The 27,542-nt window shown below is 39.1% G+C and overlaps 1 protein-coding gene across 1 annotated transcript in view; it reads right to left on the bottom strand.

Moving 5' to 3' along the window:
* The window catches only part of ttn.1 (titin, tandem duplicate 1), a 142,360-nt gene that overhangs the window by 66,424 nt on the left and 48,394 nt on the right, over window positions 1-27,542 (bottom strand). Inside the window, exons 74-132 of the mRNA XM_073812032.1 lie at window positions 27,431-27,514; window positions 26,320-26,361; window positions 24,581-25,780; window positions 24,086-24,136; window positions 23,574-23,972; window positions 21,785-22,063; window positions 21,413-21,691; window positions 21,187-21,326; window positions 19,957-20,083; window positions 19,595-19,861; window positions 19,069-19,335; window positions 18,655-18,918; window positions 18,432-18,571; window positions 18,219-18,345; window positions 17,866-18,132; window positions 17,524-17,790; window positions 17,171-17,437; window positions 16,910-17,049; window positions 16,689-16,815; window positions 15,670-15,812; window positions 14,200-14,323; window positions 13,796-14,062; window positions 13,616-13,713; window positions 13,368-13,536; window positions 13,024-13,290; window positions 12,542-12,808; window positions 12,178-12,456; window positions 11,659-12,067; window positions 11,456-11,580; window positions 10,719-10,985; window positions 10,364-10,633; window positions 9,992-10,291; window positions 9,596-9,898; window positions 9,310-9,497; window positions 8,930-9,044; window positions 8,563-8,847; window positions 8,321-8,472; window positions 8,095-8,242; window positions 7,778-7,955; window positions 7,576-7,697; window positions 7,198-7,491; window positions 6,800-7,096; window positions 6,348-6,534; window positions 6,150-6,265; window positions 5,763-6,062; window positions 5,377-5,676; window positions 5,144-5,249; window positions 4,816-5,012; window positions 4,394-4,699; window positions 3,861-4,139; window positions 3,452-3,751; window positions 2,871-3,173; window positions 2,395-2,781; window positions 2,014-2,316; window positions 1,611-1,910; window positions 1,233-1,529; window positions 871-1,155; window positions 495-788; window positions 49-348 (exon numbers count right to left, since the gene is read on the bottom strand). Of these exons, the coding sequence (XP_073668133.1) occupies window positions 49-348; window positions 495-788; window positions 871-1,155; window positions 1,233-1,529; window positions 1,611-1,910; window positions 2,014-2,316; window positions 2,395-2,781; window positions 2,871-3,173; window positions 3,452-3,751; window positions 3,861-4,139; window positions 4,394-4,699; window positions 4,816-5,012; window positions 5,144-5,249; window positions 5,377-5,676; window positions 5,763-6,062; window positions 6,150-6,265; window positions 6,348-6,534; window positions 6,800-7,096; window positions 7,198-7,491; window positions 7,576-7,697; window positions 7,778-7,955; window positions 8,095-8,242; window positions 8,321-8,472; window positions 8,563-8,847; window positions 8,930-9,044; window positions 9,310-9,497; window positions 9,596-9,898; window positions 9,992-10,291; window positions 10,364-10,633; window positions 10,719-10,985; window positions 11,456-11,580; window positions 11,659-12,067; window positions 12,178-12,456; window positions 12,542-12,808; window positions 13,024-13,290; window positions 13,368-13,536; window positions 13,616-13,713; window positions 13,796-14,062; window positions 14,200-14,323; window positions 15,670-15,812; window positions 16,689-16,815; window positions 16,910-17,049; window positions 17,171-17,437; window positions 17,524-17,790; window positions 17,866-18,132; window positions 18,219-18,345; window positions 18,432-18,571; window positions 18,655-18,918; window positions 19,069-19,335; window positions 19,595-19,861; window positions 19,957-20,083; window positions 21,187-21,326; window positions 21,413-21,691; window positions 21,785-22,063; window positions 23,574-23,972; window positions 24,086-24,136; window positions 24,581-25,780; window positions 26,320-26,361; window positions 27,431-27,514 (14,361 nt within the window). The remainder of the gene's footprint in view (window positions 1-48; window positions 349-494; window positions 789-870; window positions 1,156-1,232; window positions 1,530-1,610; window positions 1,911-2,013; window positions 2,317-2,394; window positions 2,782-2,870; window positions 3,174-3,451; window positions 3,752-3,860; window positions 4,140-4,393; window positions 4,700-4,815; window positions 5,013-5,143; window positions 5,250-5,376; window positions 5,677-5,762; window positions 6,063-6,149; window positions 6,266-6,347; window positions 6,535-6,799; window positions 7,097-7,197; window positions 7,492-7,575; window positions 7,698-7,777; window positions 7,956-8,094; window positions 8,243-8,320; window positions 8,473-8,562; window positions 8,848-8,929; window positions 9,045-9,309; window positions 9,498-9,595; window positions 9,899-9,991; window positions 10,292-10,363; window positions 10,634-10,718; window positions 10,986-11,455; window positions 11,581-11,658; window positions 12,068-12,177; window positions 12,457-12,541; window positions 12,809-13,023; window positions 13,291-13,367; window positions 13,537-13,615; window positions 13,714-13,795; window positions 14,063-14,199; window positions 14,324-15,669; window positions 15,813-16,688; window positions 16,816-16,909; window positions 17,050-17,170; window positions 17,438-17,523; window positions 17,791-17,865; window positions 18,133-18,218; window positions 18,346-18,431; window positions 18,572-18,654; window positions 18,919-19,068; window positions 19,336-19,594; window positions 19,862-19,956; window positions 20,084-21,186; window positions 21,327-21,412; window positions 21,692-21,784; window positions 22,064-23,573; window positions 23,973-24,085; window positions 24,137-24,580; window positions 25,781-26,319; window positions 26,362-27,430; window positions 27,515-27,542) is intronic.

Here is a 27,542-nt window from a genome sequence, read left to right as displayed (position 1 = left end):
TAACAAACTACATGTTTTCTCCGTTTTGAAGGGAGTAGGTATACATACGCTCATCATCATGAATTTGAACATTAATTGGTCTGGATGGTGGTCCTTCCCCAATCTCATTGACAGCTTTCACTCTGAAGTCGTAGTTTGTGTTTTCAGACAGATTTTCTATTGTGACGGTGAGATCTTTGCAGATTTGGTGGTTGGCAACATCATATTCAGTGCTGTCTTCTCTCATCTTTTCAACATAGTAACCTCTGATTGGAGATCCACCATCACTGTGAGGTGGTAGCCAAGTTAAAGTGATGGTGTTTTTGGTCCTTTCTGTGTAGTGCAGCTTCTCAGGGGCAGAAGGAACTCCTGAAATGAAAAAATAAAATGTGTAAACTGTAGTTTTGTAAGAATTAAAAAACAAATAATGGGAAACTATAATAGGAACACCCCTTAAAAGTCTCCTCGGGTATAAGATGCTATATAATCAATTAAATGAAAAACATTTTTGTTACCTTTGGGATCCACTGCTAATACAGGTCCAAGTTCAACCGGAGTTCCAAGGCCAAACTTGTTCTTCGCAACCACACGGAACATGTATTCTTCACCATCAAGAAGACCTACAATGTCGCATTTGCAAGCAGCAACTTCCAAGGGTTGTCTGTAAATATGCATTTTGGCATCTTTTCTCTCGACAATATAGCCAATGATATCACTTCCACCATTATCGAGAGGATCTGACCAGGTAAGTGAAATCATCTTCTTACTGACATGAGCTGTCTTAAGATCAACCACTGGTCCAGGAACATCTTTTACACCAAAGGGGAAAAACAATATTAGGATTTAAAACAACAACATCAAAGATCTTTAAAAAGAAAAAATGCTACTTACCCATCACATCAACCCTAACAGATGCAGACTTTGTTCCACTTGGGTTGGTACCAGTGATTTGGTATTGGCCATGGTCAGATCTCAAAGCGTTTTTGATGCTTAAAATGCTGTTCTTTCCTTCGGTCTCAATAACTACATGTTCTTTGTCTAGTTCAGCATCATCCTTCGTCCACTTCAATTCTGGCACAGGTCGGCCAGTAATGACAGCAGGTAGACGGAGAGTTTCACCAGCCCTAATGAGGACTCCATTCCTCACTGAAATATCAAAGTCAACCGCTGGGGCCTCTGTTTGGTAAACACATTGATTAGTACTACCCGCTTGATCAGAATTAAATTCATTATGCACAATGCACAAGTTTTACCTTCAGGTTCTTTGGCCTGAACAGGTTCAGTCATGCCTGGTGCTCCATTACCGGCATCATTCACAGCAAATACACGAATGTTATAATCGGCCCCCTCAGTCAATCCAGTGATGGTAAACTTCCGGTCCTTGCATCTGTACTCAGTACAGCGGACCCATTCCTTCTCTCCAACCACACAGCGCTCAACATGATATCCAAGGATTTCTCCACCGCCGTTATACAATGGAGGTACCCAAGAAATATCGATGGTTGTGTTTGTGACATCATCAATTTTCGGTACAGGTGCACCAGGTGGTACTGCAAAAATATTTGCTTTGTGAGTAGGATTTTTTTCAGTTATTTTTTTATTTTGTTAGCTGATTCACAATTAAAACTTACAGATTGGATCCATTGCAGCCTGAGGATCAGTTGGTACACTGAACTCTCCTGGGCCAGCAAGATTCTCAGCGCAGACTCTAAAGACATAAACAAGGCCCTCCATAAGACCCTCGACCTTAACCGCCAGAGAGTTGAGAAGATTGCGGTTCACTCTGGTCCAGTATTTGCTGTTAACTTCACGTCTCTCAATCCAATAGCCAAGGATAGGGCTACCATTGTCCTTGGGCTCATGCCAGCTGAGGGCTACAGAGTTGGAGGAGACCTCCCCGATTCTTGGCATGTTGGGAGCATCAGGTGGTTCTAGAAAACAATATTGAAGTTATTTCAAATCAATCATCATATACAGTAAGCTAACTACCATTAAAACATTATGTTTTCAAAAGTTTTTATGATTTGCTCTTACCGAACTGATTCTTTGCAATAAGTGGTTCTGAGTAGCATGGGGGTCCACAACCAAACTTGTTTTCTGCAGTGACTCTAAAGATGTACTCCTTTCCTTCAATAAGCTTGGTTACAGGGTAATTGTACCCTTTGTGGGTTGAAGTAACAGTTACCCAACCAATCTCATCGGTAGTGTTGTCTTTCTTTTCCAATATGTAGTTGATGATCTCACTGCCACCATCATCGAGAGGTGCATCCCATGTGCAAGTGACAGAGATGTTCTTTATGTCTTCAAATCCGAAGTTGACAGGAGGGCCAGGCTTATCTATGAGTTACAACAGAAATGTTAAGACATTGATTGTCTTCAAAGAAATGGATAAGTAGGAGCCTGAGCGTAACTTACCAAGAACATTGACATCACAAGATGCCGTTGCAACACCATGAGGATTCTCGACTCTAATAGTGAACTTCCCATGGTCAGTTCTGATGGCATCACGCACCATCAATGCAGTCTCACCCCGTTTGCTCTGGTCGTATGACAGGCGATCTAATAGGGGAGGATGGAAAACCTCTTCAGGTTCAGGCTGAAAGCTCTTCGTCTTCTTTTTCTTCTTCAAAGTGTAATCTGGTTTCTTTTTAGCTGGTGGCTGCCTGACGTTCTCATCATTTCTGAGCCATGTAACCGCTGGGTATGGTGATCCAGATATGAAGGCATCCAGTTTAATTTCCTCTCCCTTTCTAATGCTAAGACCAGACACAATGCGGGGATGGAGTGATACCTTTGGTGGTTCTGAAGAAATCAAGATAAAGATAAATTAGATCCGAGCAGATTCAATTGATACTGAATGCAATTGATTGACAATGATTTTTTTAACATACCAACAGGATCAGCCGCCTTAATCAGTTGAGAACTGCGAGATGGGTCACTTGGTCCTGCGATGTTCTCAGCACGGACTCGGAACTGGTATTCCTTTCCTTCTGTCAAACCAGTGATTGTGTAGGAGAAACCAGGTACCAGGTTAGGAACGCATCTCTCGAATCTGTCACCATCTTTTTCAATCATCTCAAGGATGTAGCCTGTGATTGGACATCCACCATCATTTGCTGGTGCCATCCAGGTGACCGTGACGGAATTTGAGGTGGGATTGTGTGCTTCAACCTCAACTGGTGGGTCAGGATGTTCTGTGATATTTTATAGCACAAAGTCAATACACAAATAAAGCACAAATGGATAATAGACATGAACAGAATATTAAAGGTATTGCGGAGGATTTTCTTTTTCCGGTTGGATCATCAAGACTATTGGTCCTCCTAGTTGTCAAGCAGGAGTGTTGTGCAATTGCATTTTTTTAAAAAGTGGAGAAGGCGGTTCTTTTCTAAAATTTGAGAAAATCCTCCGCTACACCTTTAACTATGCATGAAAGTAAAAAATCTATTACGAATTAAATAGTTACACTTACGTTTCTGTTCTTCTGTTCTCACAGGATTGCGGAGCTCAAGGTATTCACCACTGCCAATCTTGTTAACGGCCTTCACTCTGAAGTAATATTCACAGTTAAGCATAAGGTCTTTGGCCATAAAGTTTAAAACGTTGTCTCTAGACATCACAGGCAAATATGTCTTCTTTTGTGCTTCTCTTCTCTCCAGAACATAGTGCAAGATTGGGCTACCACCATCGCTCTCTGGGGGCTCCCAAGAGATTTTGCAAGAGCTCTTGGTAACCTCACTGGGAGAGATGTCTTTACATTGTCCAGGCAGGCCTTTTTATAAAAAAAAAACATACAAGTCATTGTATTACATTTCTGAGCAGTGTGTATTATCAGTGTGCCAAATTATATTAGTTAAGGCCAGATAATAAAGTTTACTTACCAATCACTTTTACGTTTATTGTGCCAGTTACTGAACCCAAGCTGTTCTCAAGAGTTACGGTATATGTGCCAGCATCTTCATGTTTACACTTAAGAAGCTCCAGATCAACCCGATTGAGATCACATGTCAGTGTGAGCCTGTCTTCAGTCTTTAGTTCAGTGTCACCCTTTTTCCAGACCATTGATGGTTTTGGAATTGCACGGTATGGGATCTTTAGGTGCAGCTTTTCACCCTCTACAACCACAATGTCTTGGGTCTCAAGATCAATGGTTGGCTTACCTTTAAAATATAAACAAATGCATTAAATATTGCACAAAAGTCACATTACAAATAAGTCAACTGGTTATTGTCGCAATAAACCGTAATGGCACTGTCTGAGTTTATATTCAATAAATAACACTTACTACATCACTACTTGAATATTAAAATCTTGCATTGAATATCAAGATTGTCAGACAATGTAATGTTTTTATACATAGTATACGCAAAATCTATCTAATGTATTTACATACAGAACAACTTAATAGACTTACAGTCAGGATCTTTGGCAAAGACGCTGTCAGAAATCTCAGAAGGATCACTGACACCAACAGCATTAATGGCACGAACTCGTAAAACATATTGTTTTTCAGGAATTATGCCTTCCTCAGCCTTAAATCTCAGCTCTTTGACAGGACGAGCATTGATCCTCATCCATTTTTCAGTTCCAGCTTCAGACAGCTCAACATGGTAACCAGTTATTGGACTTCCTCCATCCTTTTCAGGAGCTTTCCAGGTAATGTTGATGTGCTCTCTGCTTCCATCAACAATCTTCACATCATTTGGAGCAGAAGGAATGCCTTAAGACAGGTAAAACAAAAAATATAATTGATCAATCCAGATTTACGAAGCATATTAGTATCTGTCTGCTACACCAATATGTACTACATGTGCAATATATCCATTAAATACATACTTATTGCATCCTCAATGGTCATGACATCAGTAGGTTCACTTGGGTTTCCAACTCCAGCTTCGTTTTCGGCACGGACCTGGAATTGCACCTCGGAGCCTTCATCAACATCGGTCACCCTGTACTTGCATTCAGGGCCAGCTGTCTTTCCAGACTTTACCCAGCGGGTGCCTACTTTCTCTTTCTTCTCAATGACATACCTACAAAAGGGAACGCTTCAATCATTTGTCCTGCTAACTTTAAACATCACTTAATGAATTGTTGTTTAGGGAAACAGTGTGCAGACTTTGCATTCTACAAAGCAGTAATGTATGATTAAATTTGTACATACTTGGTAATGGGTCTTCCACCATCACTGTTGGGTGCCTCCCATTTGAGGTCAACGTGTCTTTTGGTGACCTCGACAACAGTCAAAGCATAAGGTGGTCCAGGGGTTGCTAAAAAGACATTACATCAACTGTTAGGTCTCTAATTTACTCATGTACAAATAACCTTGAAAAACTTATAAAATTAATATTGCTTCTAACAGACACAAATCAAAGACAATGTAGCGTTATAACTTACTGAAAGTATCTTTAGCCAGAACAGAGTCCTCGAGCTCACAGAACTCGCCAACACCAGCTGCATTTTCAGCTGCGACACGGAAAACATACAGAGAACCTTCAATCAGTGGACTGACAGTATACTTGATGTCTTTTACTGTGGTGTCCACAGACTGCCAGTTCCTGCGTCTGACATCTCTTTTCTCAACAACATAGTTGGTGATCGGAGAGCCACCATCACTATCTGGTTCTGTCCACTTCAGGTCACAGTTAATCTTAGTTATGTTAACCACTTCAAGCCAGCGTGGGGCAGATGGGGGATCTATTTCAAAGACAATACACAATAATATTATTGAAGCAGTAGAAATTAAATGTCTGTGTTTTAAATTTCATTCACTTAATACTTACGAAGTCTCTCCTTGCAGACGACAGGGTCACTTGGGTCACTGGCTTCACTCTCTCCAACAGCATTGACGGCCCTGACTCTGAACGAATACTCCTGCATCTCCTTCAGGCCCTTCAATAAGTGCTCTGTTGTTGGCACATCCTCAGCTACACGAACCCATTCTTCAGTTCCAGTCTTTTGAAGCTCAATGATGTAGGACTCAATCTTAGCACCACCATCATGTTCAGGCCGGGTCCACATCAGGTCTATTGAAGTCTTGCCAGTGTCTTTGATGTATGGTTTTCCAGGAGCCCAAGGAGGATCTGAAACAACAAGAGCATTTGAGATTCACAACTACTGTATTATTTTTACATTTTCAACTTATTAAAAAAATTAGCAGCATAACATACCAATTGGATCTTTAATCAAAATTGGCGCGGTCTCATCACTTGGCTTTCCTGGTCCTGCAAGATTCTCAGCCAAAACTCTGAACCTGCATTTCTTTTTAGTTGGCAAACCTTTCACCCTGAAAAAAAACATTAATTCAACAACATTAAAAGCTGTTGTACCTTTCGAATGCCAATGCACTGACAAAACGAGGAGCCTACCTGAATGTTGTGTCCCTGACTGGCAGCTTGTTACACCTGATCCATTTATCCGTTTCAGGATCAAACCTCTCAATCCAGTACCCAGTAATGGGACTTCCACCATCTTCATCGGGCTCATACCAAGTTAGAGTTACAGCATCCTTTGCGATATCTGAAGGCTGAACCCTAGTTGGAGCCCCAGGAGTGTCTGAACAACAAAAAACAGCAGACATTTTATAAGTAAGGCTTGATTAAAGCTGCAATTTGTACCATTTGCATCTATATCGCCATCTCTATTTGAAATTGCAGGTTACTTTATGTACTTATCTTTGCATAGATCAAATTATGTCAAACGTACATTTCCTGTAATATCTGAACCTAACAGCTCATCTTATAAATCATTATTATAAACATTAATGATTTTTGTACGTACTTGACAACAACAAGAATGCTACAATAAAGTTGATGCTCACCAAATGAATACTTTGCAGTAATAGGCACATGCTCGGCTGGACTGCCAATGCCATATTGGTTCTCAGCAGAAACCCTGAAGACATACTCCTTCATAGACACCAGCTTGGAGGCTTTAAAAATAGTAAACTTAATGGTAGCAGACAGTTTTTGCCACTCCTCTTTATCTGTGGGTCTCATCTCCACAATGTAGTTTGTGACAGGGGAGCCACCGTCATCTCTGGGGGCATTCCAGGCCAAACAACAGGACTCGTTTGTGATATCAGAGATGTCAAAAGCAGCTGGAGGACCAGGTTTATCTGTATTTTTTTTTGACAAAATCAATTACAATAAACATTACGCACTATAATAGTATTAGAGTATTATGCGTAAAAGACACAGCACATGAAAAACACTATACCAAGAATGTTGACGTCAACTGTGGCAGTTGCACGGCCACTAGTGTTGACGGCCTCAATGATGTAGGTGGCTGTGTCGGCTCTGGTTGTGTTTGCAATGGACAGCATGGAATGGCCAGGTTTGGTCTCAATGGTAACTCTATCATCTGAATCTGGTCTAAGGACTAAGTCAGCCTTTGTCCACTTCACTCTTGGGTCAGGTTTGCCCAGCACATCAGCAGGAAGGTCAATCTTAGTGCCGGCTCTGGCAGTCAAGCCAGCCAAGAGCTTAACGTCAAGTTGGATCTCTGGTGGCTCTATAAAATACAACAGACAATGTGAATTTAGTGGATGCTGGCTCTTATTTAATGATTAATTATGAGTGGATCTAGATTGCTAACCTTTAGGATCCACAGCAAGGATCTCATCTGTAGCCCTGCATGGTCGACTGGCTCCAAGTCTATTCACTGCTCTGATGCGATAGGAATACCACTGACCTTCTACAAGACCAGTGACCTGGTACCTGGGATATTAAATGATACAGATGTGAATGCATTTAAATAATTATGAAACAAAATAATATGTTATGCAAGGAACACTCACTTCAGATCAGGAATGGGATCTCCACAGGCCTCCCATTTGTCAGTGCCACGCTGGCACTTATCAACAATATAGCCCTTAACAGGTGCACCACCATCATATCTGGGAGGTTCCCAGAATAGGAAGATGCCCTTTGCTGATTTGTCTCTCCATTTAAGGTTCTCCGGTGGATCGGGCACAGCTGTATTTTAAAACAGTGTTAATTCACCAGCTACTTCATAACGGCAAACTAACAGACTGATATTGCTATTAATAATGCAATTTCTGATGCAATAAGCAATAAAAATAACTACCCATGTATATCACTTGTTATGACTTACTTGCTGGGGAGGACACGTTCACAGGGTCATCAATGTATGCTGGTTCTCCTGGTCCACATTTGTTACAAGCAATGACGCTGAACAAATATTCCTTGCCCTCGATGACGTCCGTGACAGTAAACTCAAGGTCCTCAATACCTGACATCACCTAAAAAAGAGCGTTATGGTTTAAACTCAGTGTACAAATACTGTTGAGTTGCTTTAAACTAACTAAATAACAGCTTACCTTGACCCAGGTCTTGCGGGAAACCTCTCGTTTCTCAATATTGTACCCCATTACAGGGCTTCCTCCATCATGTTCTGGTGCCTCCCACATCAGATGCACGTGGTGTCTGGTCACCTCAGCGGCTTTGAAGTCTTTGGGTGCACTTGGACATGCTGAGAGATGCAAATAAAGAGAATTCCCGTGAATCACTTTGCAAATTGTAGGATTTATTGTATTAAATGGTAAAATGACATGCTGCATACCTATAACATTGACGTCAATCTCTCCGAAAGCAGATGAGACATCGTTCTCCAGTTGTAAGGTATATGTTCCTTTGTCTGGACGAACACTTGGTGCAACAACCAGTTCGGTGTATGTAGGTTTGGTGGACATGGAAACACGGTCACCTGCGGTGAGCTCTGTATCGCCGAATGACCATTTGGCCTTGGGCAAGGGATATCCCGTAATTGGAACTCGGATGTGAAGAGCATTGGGAACAATGACCTCCAGACCGTCTTTGAATCCACTGAGATCCAAAGTGGGACCCACTAAAGGAGCATAAAGAAAATATATATTTAAAATAATTGTGTGTATGAGGTGCATAAGATACCATTTATGATTTATGCTTACCATGAGGATCGTCGGCCAAGAGCGGCCCAAGAACATCAGCTGGATCAGACAATCCAGCTGCATTTTCTGCACATACTCTATAGAGATACTTCTGACCAAACTTCAATCCAGAAACCTAATATAGGAAACATATAGTTTTCTTTTATTTAATACACACGAAACAGTGCTAATAAGGCAAAAACTATAAGTTATATTTAATGGTCTATCAACCTGGCCAGATGGTTTTTAAAAGGGGTTTTTAACAACTTACATCGGTCCTCCCAACAAAGCCAGCTAGAACTATCTTAGCTAGGCTAGGAGCCTAATGTAACCAAGTCAAGCGCAAACCAGCCAAAAAGACACGATATACTAGTATGATAGCAAACAAAAAAAATGCATACCCTGTAATAAAGGTCTGGACAAAGCCTTGCATTACATCTCAGCCATTTGTCAGTACCATCTTCACACTTTTCAATGACGTAGCCTGTAATTATGCTGCCTCCATTGCTGATGGGTGTCTCCCATGACAGCTGAACAGACTCTTTGTTCTGATTTGAGTAGTTTAGGTTCAGTGGTGGACTTGGCCTCTCTATAGTAGAAAAAAAAGTTTCCATTACATACTTTATTACATACAACAATTCAACAACTCAAAAAGTATATTAAAATATAGTCTAAACCACTACTAACCAATGGGATCCATAATTTTCACTGGATGTGTGGCAGCGCTTGGCTGACCAATTCCAGCCCTGTTCTCTGCCCTGACCCTGAAAATGTATTCTTTGTTCTCGACAACATCATTAAGTGTGGCTGTGAGATCTTCAGCTTTAACCACCAAGGCAGGCTCCCATCTCACAGATGTACGGTCACGGAGCTCAATGATGTAAGATGTGATCTCAGATCCTCCATCAAACAGAGGTGGTTCCCAAGAAACTGTGGCACCAAACCTATTGACATCTGCAACTATAACGTTCTGAGGTGCATCAGGTACATCTGTTAGGAAAATGAAATATAATTATTTCCAAAACAAAAAGAGTCGTTACTATCACAATACCAGACAAAGCAATAAATTCACGCGGTGCTCACCAAATTTGTTCTTGGCTTGAACTGCCTCATCTGTGACAACAGGCTCTCCATGTCCGACTCTATTGCGAGCACAAACACGGAAGAGATACAGGTTATCCCTCTGCAATCCGGCAACACAATACTCTGGAAGGTCAGCACGGTCTGTGGCCATTGTCCAGGTCTTGCGATTGATATCACGTCTCTCAACCACATAAGCCAAGATCTTGCTTCCACCATCACTTTCTGGTTCCTCCCAAGCAAGGCTGACCTCACCATCAGCAGTGTCTATAACCTGCAGGTTCTTCACAGGTCCCGGAACATCTAAAATCACACTTTTGTTATTATACATCTACAACACACGCACTTGTCTGTAAAAAATATTGCTTTTCTTACCAATAACGTCTAGATTTATGAAAGCCTCTCCTTTTCCGTGTTTGTTCTTGATCTTAATCTTATAGCGACCCTTATCTGACTTCTTAGGGTCTTTTAACCTATACTCAGTCCTATCAGTGGATGTGTCAATGTTCTGGCTGGGCAGGCTGGTGTCTTCGAAAAACCATTCGGCCTCAGCGCGAGGATAAGCATCGTAGGGAACTGTCATAAGGAAAGGCTTTCCAGCATCTGTTACAAGGTTCTGATCTGTGGTCTTGATCTTAGGCACAGCTGTAAGGAAAAAGACAGTACATCACCAAATATATTCCTTATATGACAAACAAAAAACTGTACTCTGACACACAAGCTATCCTACCTGCAAGCTCAAGCTTGGCTCTGGCATCCTTATCCTTGGCAACTATTCTGTATTCTCCTTGATCGCGTGGTCTGATCTCACAGACCTGCAATCTGTGAACTTTGCCCTCACTGATCATCTGGTATTTGTCACCCTGGACGATGATCATGTTGTTCCTCATCCATTTAATCTCAACTCTGTCTTTATTTAGTTCAGCCTCAAACACAATATCTGAGCCTGGTGGCTCAAAGACATCTGTGGGTGGCCTGACAATTTCCACTGGAATCTCTGTTGAGGAAAAGAAAAACATAATGAGGATTTCAAATCATTCAAGATATGAAGAGCTCAGATACAAAACCCGCTAAGTGCGTCTGACATGTTTTCTTGTAAATTTGCATTTTTCATCAGACTCTTAATTGCTGGGGCAGTGATTAAGTGGATTGGAAGCAAAAGTATTTGATGGCGTTTGGTGGATTTGCATCTTAAAGAAACATCTTGCAGGCAGTCCTTATATTTTGTAGTCAAGCTTTTAAAACTTGGCATTGAGGCACTGCAACTATTGTTGGCTCTTGTACAATAAACTGCTACTTGATTTCCTTAATTTGTTGCTTAAGATGTTGCGTTTAATAACATTGTGTGTTTAATGATTAAATGTAAATGGAATACTTAATTCAATGAAGTAATAAGTAACAACAACATTTATTTCAGTATTTATACAGCTTTTTTCACAATGTTTGCAAAAAATTGGAAAAAATTACCTTCAACAAAGAGACGTGCCCTTGATCTAAGGTCTTCCACTCCACAGGCGTATTCACATTCATCATCTGGTCTGCACTCCTTGATTATGAGCTTGCATTCCTTTCCATCTCTCTCCATATGATATCTAAACAAAACAATGAGCATTAGCAAAGGTTTTCACATTCATCACAAAAGATTTTTGCCTCCTGTTTCCAAAAATCACCTTGGTCCTTCTCTGATTTCACGTCCACTCCTGTACCATTTAACGTGGGCTTTCTCTTTAGACACTTTGCAAACAAACTCAGCATCCTCAAACTCAGTGACGGTTTGATCTTTAAGGTGAGAGGTGAAGTCAGGGGGTGCCTCGCAGATTATGAGTTCTGCTGTGGCCTTATCTTCGCCAGCAACTACGGTGTATTCACCCTCGTCCTCAAGGCTGCAGTCTTTAATGGTCAGGGAGTGTTTGTCTTTGTCCACACGATACACAATACGTTTGCTCAAAGTGATCTCTTGACCGGCCTTCATCCACTGAACCGTCGCATTTGGCCTGTTCACCTTGCAGGTAAAGGCGATTGTCTTCTTTTCCATTATTTCACAGTCTTCTGGTGGCACAATGATTCGGAGTTCTTCCTCTGCAATGCATAAAAAAGAGAGTTACTTTTTGAGATTTGCTTGTGAATGCTTAAGGATATACTGTATACTACATATTTCATGATGCTAAGTTTTACTTGCCAAGACTTACCCAGCACATTGACGTCAGCAGAGGACTTGACTTGCTCTCCACGATGGTTTGTCAGCATTACTGTGTAGCTGGCTGCGTCTGACTTCTCTCCAGCTTTGATTCTCAGTTGGAAGACATTGTCTCTCTGAACCATGACGAACTTGCTGCTCTCAAATAGCGTCTCGTCGTTCTTCAGCCATTTGGCTCTGGCTTCCTCTGAGTTAACTTCACAGTTAAGAACAATCTCTTGTCCTTCCTTAACTTTGGTATTTTTTAAGGGAGTGATAATCTTCAGTTTTTCTAATGAGGAAAGTCAAAAGAAAATAGTTAAGTCCAAAAAATTTGATGATTTAAAAAGCGAACGTTTTAAGAGGCCTTAACTTACCAATCACCACCAAGTCTGCCGAAGCTTTAACTGAGTCGATGCGAACAGTGAATGCACCCTCATCTTTAAGCTCACAGCTTTTGATAATGAGCGATCTCCTCTTGCCATCACTGAAAATTTCGTACTTGTCGTCGGTTGTGAGCTCAGTGTTTCCTCTGAACCATTTGGCTTCAGACATTTCCTTGGACACTGTGCAAGTGAATTCGGCCTTCTCACCCTCAACGGCCTCCTGGTTTTGGGGCTTCGAAATGAAATCAGCTGCCAATTCTAGAGGATCAAATAAAGTAAAATGGTTGAGCACTGTACAGTATTAGCAGTGTAAAAGGTCATTGGTTTGATTCCCAGGAAACACACATACTGATTAAATGTATACCTTGCATGCACTGTAAATAGATAAAAATATCTGCCAAATGCATGAATGTAAATGTAGATGCTTGTACTACTCTAATTTAACATTTAAGTGAAAGAAATCAAAGGCTTACCACTGATCTTTAGAGTCGCTGATGTTTCTGTAGAAGGCAGCTTGCAATAGTATTCCCCAACATCATCCGGACGGAGGTCCTGTATGATGAGAATTCTCTTTTTCCCTTCTGAAATTTGTTCATATCTACCACCCTCCGGTATCTCCTGGTCACCCCTGTACCATCTAACATCCGCACCAGGTTTGGAGACCTCACAAATCATCCTAATGCTGTCTGTTTCAGTGCCCTCAACATTGGACAGGTTCTTCGTGAATACAGCCTCCTCCTCTGCAAGGTAAGAGCAGTTTTGGTTAATGTCTTTATTTCGACATTAGCTGTAGTATAATTACTAAAACAAAACTCACCGATAACAGTCAGCATTCCGGAAGATTTGGATGTCCTTGCATCACATTCATACTCGGCCTCATCATCAAAGGCGGCCTTACTGATAATGAGAATACGCTGCAATCCCTTTGCAATAATCTCATACTTCTTGCTTTTTCTAATCTCGCTGCCATCTTTGAACCAGCGGACCTGTGCATAAAAGTAATTATTAATTAATCCATCCATCCGCATAGATCTTTGTTAGAAAATGGTTTATCATTATAAATACCTTGGCACTTTCACGGGACACTTCGCATTCAAACTTGGCAGTTTCCTTCTCCCTAACCTCAACATCATGAAGAGGCTTAGTAAATTCAACAAATGGATCTAAAAAAATATATACATGTTATTTACACAAATATTGTAAAGTAATCTTAGTTGCCTTAAACACCATTTTACTTTTACTTACGTTCAACATTCAGGAAAGCAGATGTTTTGAACACCTTTGCATCACATGTATACGTCTTAGAATCATCAAGGCTACAGTCCTTGATTATTAGTCTTCTTATTTTTCCTTCGGCCACCATCTCATACTTTTTGGTTTTACGAATCTCCTGTCCATCTCTGAACCACTTGACATCAGCTTTCTCCCTGGAAAGTTCACACTCCAGAATGGCAGTGGCTTCTTCCTCAACAGTTTGGTCCTCCAAGGGCCTGGTGAACTCAACTGGTGGCTCTATAATGTTTTAGGGGTAATCATGAATCACTATTTACTGTATTCCCCCTTTAAGAACAACTTACAGCTAACAGACAATATGCAAATATATTATATGATTAGAAAACAACAGGGATGCAATTGTTCAGTGTTCATACCTTTTACAGTAAGTTTAGCCTGGGTCACAAAGTCCTTTGCTGTAAGTTTTACATCCCCAGCTTCTTCCATCTTGACATCTTTCAGGGTAAAGGAATGCAGTCTACCGTCTACTTTGGTGACCACCTGATTAAAATACAGTATTACATATTATTTATGGCATGCAGTTTTAGCAAACACTTTTTGTTATAAATAATCTATATAATTCACTTTTTTACAAATATTAATAATAGGCAAAAACCTATTTTTCTATTTCTACTTATATAGGGAATTTTTACAATTTAACTTTTTTTAAGTACTTTCACATGAAAAATAGCAAAAAAAAATTATTACATATCAAATTATATACAAAACGATTATACATTATGTAACCCATGTCCAAAACACCAGTCATCAGTAGCACGGGTATATTTGTAGCAATAGCCAACAGTACATTGTATGTGTCAAAATTATCGCTTTCTTAATGTCAAAAATCATTAGGATTAGTAAAGATCACGTTATTTGAAGATTTTTTTTAATATATTTCCAACCATAAATGTGTCAAAAACCTTTTCATCCTTATGTGCTAAGGACTTCATTTAGACAACTTTAAAGGCGAATTTCAATTTTTTTTTTGCATTTTCAAATAGTTGCATCTAGACCAAATATTGTCCTATCCTAACAAAGCATACATTAATGAGTGGATGTGTAAATCTCAATTTTTAAAAAATTGACCCTTATGGTTTTGTTACACGCCTTAGGCTTTTATTTGGATGTCAAGGAAAGCTTATAGTAAAGGTTTATAATTTGATATTAGCTTTTAAACTGTAAGGTCCAATTGTGCAGCAAATTACTGATTTGGTCACATTTATTGTTTGTATGTAGTTAACAGTAAATAAAGTTTCTAGCAAAATATATATCACTGTATTTCTGACTTTGTTGTATGTTATACTGTGAATCTGCCAAATGCATTATATTAAATACCGTTACAGTATACAATACTGTCTATTACACATTAGAGATACAGAGAAATATATATTTTGCAATGAATAACATTTATGTCAAAATGCTGAGCACTACAGCAGCACTTCAACAGCACTTTTGAAACAGTTAAAAATAACCAGAGAGGCGCTTGCAGGGCAGAATGTCTCAGTGTGTTATCTCAAAACCTTGAGCAAGTACTGCTGGACGTCCTTATATGCAGAAAACACTTTACAAAAAGATTCCATTCATTAAAATGAATAAATGTATTAAGAACAAACTATGAATTCGCAATATATTATTACAGCATTTATTAATCTTTGTTAATGTTAGTTAATACAACAAACTGATCGTACAGTACTGTAGGTCGAAAAGTGTTTAGTTAACAGTAACTAAAATAAATAATTGCTGTAGAAATATTAATTGTTAGTCTGTTTACCAATGGTAACAAATTAAAGTGCTTACAGCAACTCACTTTGTCACATAGAAAGAAAATGTAAAGTGAGACTTACCCTGTCGCTTGGTTCCATCTTTGTTGAACCAACAAACCATTCGACAGGAATATCCTCATATGAAAGCTCACAGTTAAAGGTTGCGGTCTCTCCAGCCGTAACAGCGACATCCCGAAGAGGTCGCAGCAGGCCGATCGTGCGTGCTTTAGAAGTAGAAAATGCCATTTTTAATAATACCAAGAAACAATTCCACTACAAGTTGTCATTTTTTTTAGCTAGCACTAAACCACAATTCACAACAGTAAAAGCTACAGGACAACTTCCCGTCTCCAGCTTATCACAAAGGACCCGGTATCATTAGCATATTGAGATTTCGTGTACAGCATGTGGTCAGTTAGCCTAGGAGGCAATGCTACAGGTCTGTCAATCACCCCCGACCCGCTCCTGATAAGGTATGTGGCATCTAAAATAGTCTTAGGCTCTGATTGGCTACAGACCAAGCCTGGCAACATAATCTGTTACTGTCACTCAACATGTTTGCTACCCAACCAATTGGGTGACATGTTACATTTTATATACAGTTTTGTGCAAATGTCTTAGGCCATCACCAACTAAGTTTTAATGACCATCTATATTTTTCTGTATATTTATTGAGATACAAACAGAAAATATATGAAATATGTGCACAGAAGAACAAAATGGCTATTTCAGGTAAAAGTCAGCTTTTCGTGACTTGGCACTAAACACATCTTAAGTTTCATTTAAGTTTTGGAGAGCCTGCAGGTTCCTCCAAAGAGGAGCTTACACTAAACACTTGACACTTCATCTTAATTTTTTTAATTGCGTACAAATTCCCTGCATTTGCTGGTTGTGTTTCAAAAAAGAGACTGAGAAATAATCATAAGGTCATTATATAATTGCAAAAACAACAAATATAATGTTGGCATGGTGGCCTAAGACTTTTACACAGTACTGTTTGTGTTTTAAAGACATTTGTGACTATGTGAGATGTTGGACTTTCTGCATAACATACCAGTTATGTGCTTCTGTGTGTGCATATTTAAGGACATCCGTCTCACCTTTAACTCTGAGCTGAGCAGAGGATTTAGCATTAGCGGCGTTGAAGTCCACACTTCCAGCCATGTCCATACGCACATTATAAAGTATAAGTATGTGCTTGGTGCCTTCCTCCTTAATTTCACAGTCCTGATGAGTGGAATAAACACACACATTTAATTTGTGGATTAAAATGAAACAAATTTAAATTTAAAAAAAATAATGCATTTGAGGAAATACTTACAGCGGACTGGTGCAGAGCCTCTCCTTTGAGTTTCCAGTGTCCATGGACGTCGTCCTCAGAAATTTCTGTCTCGAAGCGAGCCGACTCGGTCTCTGTGACCTCAACGCTGTACAGTGGACGGAGAATCTTGATGTCACGCTCTGCATAGGACAGAGGAAGGGAAGTACAGATGCCACATTTTAAAACTTTGTTTGTTATTGGACCCAATGTTAGGCACATTTTGTTCCTTCATTATTACATATACCACTAGAGAATGCATACCTTCAATATTAACTTTGGCTGCTGTTTTGTCAGAGCCGCAGTCACACACATATTCGCCAGTGTTGTCCTTTTCTGCCCTTCTGACAATCAGGACACGTTTCTTTCCATCAGCTTTGATAAGGATGTTCTTAGAGGGAGCGATCTCATTCCCATCTTTAAACCATTTGACCTTAGCTGCAGATTTGCTGACTTCACAAATCAAGACCACCTCATCCTTCTCAAGTGCAGTGTAGTCCTGCAACTTGGTGGTGAAGTAAGGCTCTCCCTCTGTTCGTTTTTAAAAAGTACAGTATGTTTAACACATCATTTATCATTGTTGTACATAAACAGTAGTCTCTGTGAAAAGCACTTACCAAGAACAGTAAGCATTGCCTCACAGGTCTTCCCAAGAGCTTCAACTTTAATAAGAGAAGTGTCATCGATGGAGACCTCTTTAAAGGACAGAGTATGGATCTTGCCATCTTCGGACATGTGCACCACTTTGCTTGGATGCAGACGCACATCGTTCTTGTACCAGGTGACCTGAACCTTCTCATGGGAGAGTTCAATTCTGAACTCGGCTGTCTCACGCTCTTTAACGGTGACATCTTTGATAGGTCTGACAAACTCAAGACGGATGCCTGAGGGAAGCAATAAACACAAATAAGAAAATGTACAAGGAAATAAAATATACTCCACAAGAAGCTTTATGTTACCCTGAATAACAAGTTGGGCAGATGTCCTCTTGTCTTCAGCCTCAAACATGTACTTGGCCTCATCTTCATAACTTGCAGATTTGATCACCAGAGTATGGTGTTTTTCTTCTGTCAGGATTTCGAATTTCTCATCGGTCTTCAGCACCTGAGTTCCCCTGAACCAAGAGAAGGACTTTGCCACTCTTGACAACTCGAGTTCAAATCTCGCCTCATCTTTTTCATAGACATGCACGTCGTTCAAGGGTACGAGGAAAGTAATAGGCAAATCTATGACATAGAAATCAAATAATTAGTTCAGTTAAAGAGACATCAATGAGAAAAACAAATAATATTTAACGAATAACATATACTACCTTTCACTTTAAGATTCGCAGAACACTTAGCATTTTCTCCTTGGAAGACCACCTCTCCTGTTTGGGTAACTCTACAGTTGAAGATTGTCAATACGTGCTTTGTACCTTCTTCAACGATCTGAACATCCTGTTGATAAAACATAACATGTAAGTACTGTACATGAAGACAAACACGTTAAGATCAATGGCATTATATGATGAAACTTTGCTTACAGGTGAAGGAGACAGGACTTCATCTTTTAGTTTCCATTGGCCCTGGACTTCATCAGTAGAGAGTTCCACTTCAAATCGAGCCGTCTCACCATCAAACAGCTCAACGCCATACATGGGACGAACCACTTTGATGTCACGACCTGAAATTTAAAAGGAAAATTAACAAACACTTCTTTTTAGCCATCAACTTTTGCATTTTATGGATATAACCTTGAATACTAACCTTCGATGGTCATGGTCGCAGTGGTCTTGTCTGTTCCACAGTCACAAACAAATATTCCTTTGTCCTTTTGTTCGATTTTCTTAATATTAAGGCTTCTTCGCAAGCCATCTGTCTTTATAATGATCATCTTGGAGGCTTTAATTTCGATTTCATTGTGGAACCATTTCACGGGAACATCTCTGCTCAGCTCACAGTTAAGCGTGACTTCGTCTTTCTCAACCGCGGTGAAATCTTGCAGTTTCTCAATGAAGTATGCATCACCCTCTGTAAAAACAAGTTATTGTGTTAAAACTGCCCAGAAGGTAAAATGTAACGGGAACTAGTCCTTTACAAGGAGTCCTGTTGTGGGGAAAAATGAGACTACACTTGCACAGGAAACTGCTTACGACTGAAATGTAATAAAGGAAAATTTACCTATTACCAGCAGCTTAGCCGTTGTCGATATTCCTTTAGCTTCTGCTTTAATTTGGCAAGTATCATCTAGTGTTACCTCCTTAATTTCTAAGGTATGTTTCTTTCCCACCACACCAGTCAACACGGTTCTGCTCGGATGCAATTTTATTTCATTTTTATACCATGTGACGGAGACATTCTCGTGAGAAAGTTCTAGGTCAAACAGAGCGGTTTGACCTTCCTTCACAGTTTGGTCCTTTAATGCTGAGATGAAGTTCAGCCTCATACCTATGACATTTGTGTAGTGCATAACAAATTGACTGGGGGCGCGTTAAACGAGTTTATTACAATTTAATATGAGCTGTCACTCCACACAGTATTATGTAAGTTTATTAGGATGTGTTATTTATTCATTTATTTGTCATTTATATGTATTATATACAGTAGTTTATTTGTTAGACTAATCATTAATAAACACCCGAGTTAATTTTTGTGAAAAACAATCTGTCCACGACTTCACCAACCAAGATGATAACCAAAGACTTACCCTCTACCATTAGGTTGGCTTTTGACGATTTGCCCAAGACCTCAATACTGTATTCCCCCTCATCCTCAAATTCACAGTTATTTATAATCAATATGTGTTTCATTCCATCGTCAATGATTTCGTACTTATTTCCTTGCGTAATGATATCAGAACCCTTTAACCAAATCACTTTAGGCACATCCTTAGTGATAAGGCACTCAAACTTTGCCTGTTTCTTTTCACGCACAGTAACATCCTTCAAAGGGACTGTGAAGTCCATATCAATCTCTGGTAGGTGTGAACGAACAGCGTCCATAGTGTCATTCGTATGCATTTGTATATTTGAACTGCACTTAATAATAAATCATCCATTGTTCTCTTACCTTTCACTATGAGCATAGCACTTGTCACAGCGTTCAGGGCTTGGTATGAAACTTCACCAGCCTGGTCAAGCTGCACATTTTTGATAGTAAGGAATCGCTTTGTTCCCTCGGCTTTGATGTCACACGTCTGAAATAAACAGAAATGATAAATCGGGATTGTAAAACATCAAATATATTCACATTGCCCCTTTGAAAAGTCTTAGAGTGGACCTTTTTAAGATGTCAAATAAAACTTGGTGTCTACAGAGTACATATGTAAAATTTTAGCTAAAAATATTATAGCATGTTAAAATTGCCACTTTGTAAGTGTGAGCAAAAATGTGCAGTTTTTGGGTGTGTCCTTTTAAATGCAAATGAGCTGATATCTGCACTAGATGGCAGTTCTGTGGTTGTGATAGTGCAGATTAAGGGGCGATATTATCCCCTTCTGACATCACAGGGGGAGCCAAATTTCAATGACCTATTTTTTCACATGCTTGCAGAGAATGATTTAACAAAACTAAGTTACTGGGTTGTTCTTTTACACATTTTCCAGGTTGATAGAAGCACTGGGGACCCAATTATAGCACTTTAACATGGAAAAGTCACATTTTCATGATATGTCCCCTTAAACATAGGTATTTACTCTTTTTTATGTTAAAAGCTTGTAGCTTGCCTAACTACAATTGCAAAATTGGCTTTTATCTACTTGAATAGCCTGTAGCATTTTAGTATCTTTCCAAACACTAAAATTAACACTAAGGAACGGTTTCCCAGACAGGGCTTATCCTAGTCCCAGACTAAAATGCATGTTTGAGCTGCTTTCATTTTAAAACATCTTGCACTGACATTTTAACATATATTAGTATCATTGTTTTGTCTCAAGATGCACACAAGTATAGTTTTTTGAATGTCCTTAAACAGGGGTGTCCAAAGTCGGTCCTGGAGGGCAGTGTCCTGCAGAGTTTAGCTGAAACACCCCTCAACACACCTGCCTGAAAGTTTTAAGTCTGCCAGGGAAGACCTTGATTAGCTGAATCAGGTGTGTTTTATTAGGGTTGGAGCAAAACTCACCAGAGACACCGGCCCTCCAGTAGCAAGATTGGACAACCCTGTCCTAAAATAAATAACTAAGGCCTAGTCCTAGATTAATCTAAACCCTGTATTGTATTTTACTTTAGGGATCTAAATATTTTATTTTCCACCTAATGAAAAAATATTTTCACATCTAAATATTGAACAATGTCTTACCGGTGATCTTGTCAGAACCTGTCCTCTAAGTTTCCATTCTCCAGGCACATCATCCTCTGAAATTTCCGTCTCAAAGTTGGCCTCCGTTTTCTCAACCACCTCCACACTGACAAGAGGCTTCAAAATCTCAGCTTCACGTTCTGAAAAGAAATTTGAAAGGATTATACTCAACAATGTGAGATGGTATATTTAGCAAAAATCGGGTTCAGTTCTCTGTTGTACTCACCACCAAGTGTCAGTTTTGCGGCATATTTGCGGCCTTCGACCTCTATGGTATACTCCGCAATATCATCAGGCTGGGCATTCTTGATTGTAAGAGTGACCTCTTTGCCTTCCTTCGTGACCTCGATTTTGCCCGTAGGGTCAGGAATGGGAATTTCCTCATCGCCCTTGAACCACTTCCAGTTGGGAGTCTCCTTGAAGAGCTCACCCTTGAATGTAGCTGTGGTCTTGGGCTTCACATGCTGATCCCTCAGAGGTCTAACTAACCAGTCCCTAACGACTTCTGTTGAATACAAACATGCATACATTCACAGTGGGTCTTCGTTCACAATATTCAGAGTTTTTTGAGATGATGTAATGTTCAATAAATTCATACCAGTAATCTTGACGTTGGTTTGAGTTTTTATGTTTTCCAAACCCACAACCTCGCAACTGTAAACACCAGCATCGTCATCATTTGAGTCCTGGAGCGTGATGGTCTGTGAAAGCCCGATGATGTTGATTGCAAGTTTGCCAGTGGTTGGTTCGATCACTTCCCCATTCTTCTTCCAGATCACTTCCCTGTCCTTGCTCAGGTCACAGGTCAGATACATTGGCTGCCCCTTGATCACATTTGTTTCTTCTTCCAGATTCTTTGTGAATTTCACAGGTAACTCTGCGATGAAGAAACAAATGCAACTTGAGTAATCACACATTATATATACTCCATAAAATCTATGCAGATAGGACGTAACAATCAACAGGTGCATACACTGAACTGTAACATAAAAACTTATCGTCTCCATGAAATCAAAACTGACGATTCTTATTTTTTAACGGTATATTGCCGTTTTCATTAGAAATAATTAATCCGTGTGGTTCATTATTAGATTTTTTGATTCATTCATGTGCCATCATAAACTTTATTCAACATTTGAAAATGCACTATTGTGGGGATGTCACCTCAATGGACTAGGCGGGGCATCCATTAACGTCACCCCCTCACTCTGAATTCCATTTCTGAATCAAACGCCTAATTTTCTATACCCAATCAATTCATAGTGGAAAACAAGCCACGCCCACTTTTCCCCTCATGTGACATTCCTTGTGTGACATACGCATAGGTGTATAATACTTAAGTATTTTAGTTACATTTTCCAAGCATCTGTGCTTTATCAGAGTGTTTGTCTTGGGAAAAAAAAATACTTTTCCGTAACAAAAACAATTTCACAACATTCTAAAGCATAGAATCATACTGTGTATTCATTATATATTGCATATTAAAATTGATTTAATGACTAATTACATAAAAATTGTGTACACTTTCTTTCTTGAGTAAAAGTAAGATTTTTTTTTTACTTAAGTAAAAGTACAAAAAATTACTAGATGTTTAATGTACTTAAATATTAAATATAAACCAAAAACTTGAAATTATGAAATGTAGTGGAGTAAAAATTATGATAATGTGTTTTGGAATGTATGTTTCCAAAGAAAAACACTAATAAAATACGATTAAATGAAATTTTACTTTTATGCAGAAAGTACAAATACTTAAGTACTATACAACTCTGGACATACGTCACAATACAGAAGTCAAGTCAATCGCGACTTCCTGTTCATAGAAGATGTTCGCTTAAATTGTACTAGTAATATCCTCTATTATTATTTCTTGTGATTTGGATATACACATGTAAGTGTGTTATACATATGTAAAATATGAGCTGAGAGTAGCACTTCTTATACTATCGCTTCCCTAAGAAACATTGCTTTATTTTATTCCTTTCTTTTAAAAGTCACTTTAGATCAAATCATTTGTTAAATGCCTAAGACCATTTCATCGGACACACGTGTGGTGACGCGATACGCAACTGGTCTGAACGTTACTGCGGTTTCTGTTTTTTTAATGGTCTGACTAGTTGCTAAACTGAACTCTTGAACAAATACCTCATTAAAAATAACAAATGTTTTGGTTTCCTAGGTAAACTATGTGTTGTTTATTTTGTTTGTTGTATAAATAAACTAGGTTTAAAGTAGTTTGTTGTTATTTATTTTTAGTTGAGTTTACCGGAAGTTACGTGTTGACCACGAAAGCCGCTTGTTTATGTTGTTACTGCTGAAACCGTCTATATGTATGATCTGAAAATCATCAAGTCTAATGTTATATCCAAAAAAGTATTTGCAAATACCTTCCACCACAAGTCTAGCTGTTGAGGTCTTCTCTTTGTTGCCAAGCTTTGCAACACATGTGTACTCTCCGGTATCAGACAGCTGTACATCAATGATTTGCAGTTTGCGGTCTTTGCCATCAGAGGTGAATTTGTGTTTTGGATCCTCCCTCAGATTGTTGCCATCTTTCATCCAGCCGGTGATAGCAGTAGATGGAGAGATCTGACACTCGAATACAGCCGAGGAACCGATAGACTCAGCCTCCTGCAACACAATGTCCTGGAGCTCCTTCACAAACTTAAGTGGGACGGCTTTGAGCTGGTAGACAAAAGGAGATTCTGCCGGTGGTTTGTCACCTCCACCACCAGGTCTGAGCCCTCTACCCCTTCCACCATCACCGGGAGAAGGAGTTTGTCTTGCTGCAATATGAGAGAAAAACTGTTGAAATTTTTGGCACAGTGACAGCGTAAACTGCTATGATAAAAAAAATTACAAATAAGACAAGATGAATACATTTAAATGATAAACTTACGTCTTAGTCCTCTGCCTCTTCCGAAAGGTGACTCATCCTTAGGTTTGCCCTCTGTTAAAATATTATCTAGTAAGTAAAGGCTTGAACAAAACTATTGCAGAGATCCAAATCTTAGAAATATATATGTTTGAACATTATTTATACTGCAGAGTCGTATTGCACGGAGCACAAAATGAAAATAAACATTTCAGCTGAGTGAATTAATGAAACATAACAATCACGTGTAACAAAACACAGACCAGGACAAACACATGAGATGGATAACAGTCACAAGACGACAAAACTGGACTCAGTTGAGTCAAGACACTTTATCAAGAGGGGTTTGACATATATGAAGAACAGAAGAATGCATGGACCAACAGTGAATAACAAACAACATGAAGACACTTATGAAGAATAAAGAAGTTTGTTAAAGGGTAAAAATGGAAGTTGAGGTGAGTTGATATTATTGGGAATGAGGTGTTTTAGGGAGCCATGAGATACCAATAGAGATACCTCTTTTGTCACCCATTCCTGGGGTTTCAACAGCCCCATCTTCCAAGAGGTCATCAGAGTTCCCAGATCCGTAACTGTCCCGAGGACCGAGTTCCCATCCCCAAGTTTCTTCATCATCTTCTTCGTCACCACACGCTACCTCTCCTTTATGTTCATGTACTTCTTCCTCTTGATGTGTAGGAATCTTGTGTACATGTAGAACACTGGGGGACATCTCTTTCATCACCTCTTTCATTGGCACTTTTTCTACACTTGTCTTCATAGGAATTTCCTGAGTAGTCTTTTCTTTGGGCGAGATTTTCTTTGGGACCTTTTTCAAAGTAACAGACTCAATTGAATCTTTGGGTGAAAGCTTCTTGGGTAATTTTGCACTGGGTTTTCTTTCCATCGGAATGGACTCGGCTGGTTTAGGTTTCGCCGTTTCGGCTTTTGGAGAAAGAGTCTTTTTCAGCTCTCCAGGTTCTTCGGGTTTTAGTGATTTTTCTTCGTTCTCCCCCATTTTCTTTTTGGAGATTGGGGGCTTCTCTTCTTTAACACTGGGTTTATCTAATTTTGGTGAGGGAGTTTTCTCTGTCACAGGTTTTAATTTAACCTCCTCTTTTTTCAGTTCTTCTTTTGGAATAATTCCTCCTTTTTTCAACACTGTCTTCTCATCTTCCTTTGGTCTGTCCTCTGTTGACTTTGCTGGGGTAGTAAGAGTCTTTATGGGGACATCTGACTTTTTGACATGTTCAGGCTCGTGTTTCTTCACCTTAATGATGGGTTCTTTTGAGACAACAGGTGTTTCAAAGTTATCAGCTTTTTTATATGAGGACATCTCTTCTATTTTTGTTTTTGACACATGCTCAAGCTTAACAATTTTTTCACCAGGTTTCTGAACTGTGGCAGGTTCATATGCACAAGTATCTTCTGTAACTTCACAACTGCTGGTGATTTTAACTTCAGGGACTGCCTTTGAGAAATCCATCTCCTCCCCAACAATTTCTGCTTTCTCAGTTTTCCGTAGAAGGGGTCCTGGTTCTGTTTGCAATTCTTCATGAATTTTGCTTACTTTCTTATGTGATGTCACTTCATGATCTTCCTTGTGCTCTTTTGCACTTCTAGTAACTTTCTTTCCAGCTGCCGTTTTCCGTTTGTCCTCTTCTTTCACAGAAATTTTACTCTTTTGTTTAAGAAGTGCTTGAGAGGTGCTAGTTGTTTCTAAGACAATACATGTCACAATAATCACATAACAAAAACATTACAAACAGTAGGACATAAAAGAGTTCACATATCACATGAATCACACTACAGGGTTGTAGCCAAAATCCTCATAACGTGAATCCTTACCCTCATCATTTCTATTATACAAACTGTCAGGTACAGTGTAGTTGTTTAAAACGTATGGTTTTACGGACAGGGATTAGACTAGTCCTAGACTAAAACATTTTTAAGCTGTCCAAACTGAAAACAACTTGCACTGACATATCTTAAAATACACCAGTACCCTTTGTTTTGCCTCAAATTCACACTTGCTTGTTGTAAGTCCTAGTCCTTAAAATAATCTCTGTCCGGGAAACCGCCCCAAAGTATAATAAAACAAATGGATTATCTCCCAACCTGAATAAACTGTCATGTTAAACCCAGCTGTTTGAAAAGTAATATTACAAGATTCATGAAACAAACAAAACAACACTAACATTAATTTCAATATGTTGGGATAATTCATTAATGTGGCCTATAAATAATTAATGAAATACCTTTTGGTGGAGGACCTGGAGCAGTGACAGGGCCGTCTGCATCTGTTTCAGAAATCATTGCAGATTTAACACGTCAACACACATACATCAGTTAAAGATACTCAAAGATACTGGATATAACAAGATTGAGCACTCATATTACTATGAATCGGGGACAATGCAATGCTCAATATGGCCGCTCTGGCGACGGGAGTCCCCGCCTACCATTTAAAAGGACCAATCATCAATCAATAAAAACTGACAATTCTCTGGGAGAGGGGCTTCGTACAGAGTCGCGTGAATTTTTTTTATTTAGCGCAAATCCTAGCGACTTATTGTACAATAATGTTTTTTATGGAGTTACATTTTTGTTAGAAACCCATAAAAATTCCAGTGTAACGTGGGAGGGACACTGCATTATTTGACAGAAAACTTCATCAAATACAACAATTTCAAAGCAAAAAGCTAAACATGTCACATATCTTTGGAAAGCTGAAATTCTTGTGATGCGAATGATGTTAACAGTTGTAAGATACAATAAACACAGCAGGTACAATTTGTGTCCTTTTTAGGCATTTTTAAAGTTTTTTTAAGGAATGCTAAGGGTTTTAATTGTGATTTTATGAGTTTCGAGATATCTGTTTTTCCACATTCACATAGATAGGGCTTTAGTCTTGCATGATTGAAATTACTGCCCGGAGGCGTTGCAAACATGGCCGCCAAGTGGCGCGACTTCCCTAAAGGGACTTAAGATCAAAAATCAAAAGTTAATAGAGATGATTATTCACGTTTCAAATTCTATTTCCATTATGAATTGTTCAAGAACTCTACAAACTAATAACCTAACACATATATGCAGTATATTTTAAGTGTAGCGAACATATCAGATACCTCACATCTATATATATATATATATATATATATATATATATATATATATATATATATATATATATATATATATATATATATATATATATATATTATTAAGAAAATAAAAAACATTGATACTATCACAAATGGATTTACATATATTAAATCTTGTGGCATGACATGATTTTAAAAAATACTTTAAAGACAGCAATAACCGTTATAAATAATAGAGGACATAAAAACAAACACTTTACTGTACCTGTAGGAGGAGAAAGTTTAGGTTCAAGTGGAGCTGCTGTTGGTTTTGGTGCTTCAGGTTCAGGTGTCTTTTCAACAATGGGCTCTTTAAATAAAAAAATCATAGTCACAAC

Source organism: Paramisgurnus dabryanus, chromosome 15, assembly GCF_030506205.2.
Source record: "Paramisgurnus dabryanus chromosome 15, PD_genome_1.1, whole genome shotgun sequence".
Classification (NCBI taxonomy): Eukaryota; Metazoa; Chordata; class Actinopteri; order Cypriniformes; family Cobitidae; genus Paramisgurnus; species Paramisgurnus dabryanus.
This window is presented reverse-complemented; position numbering and strand designations above follow the sequence as displayed.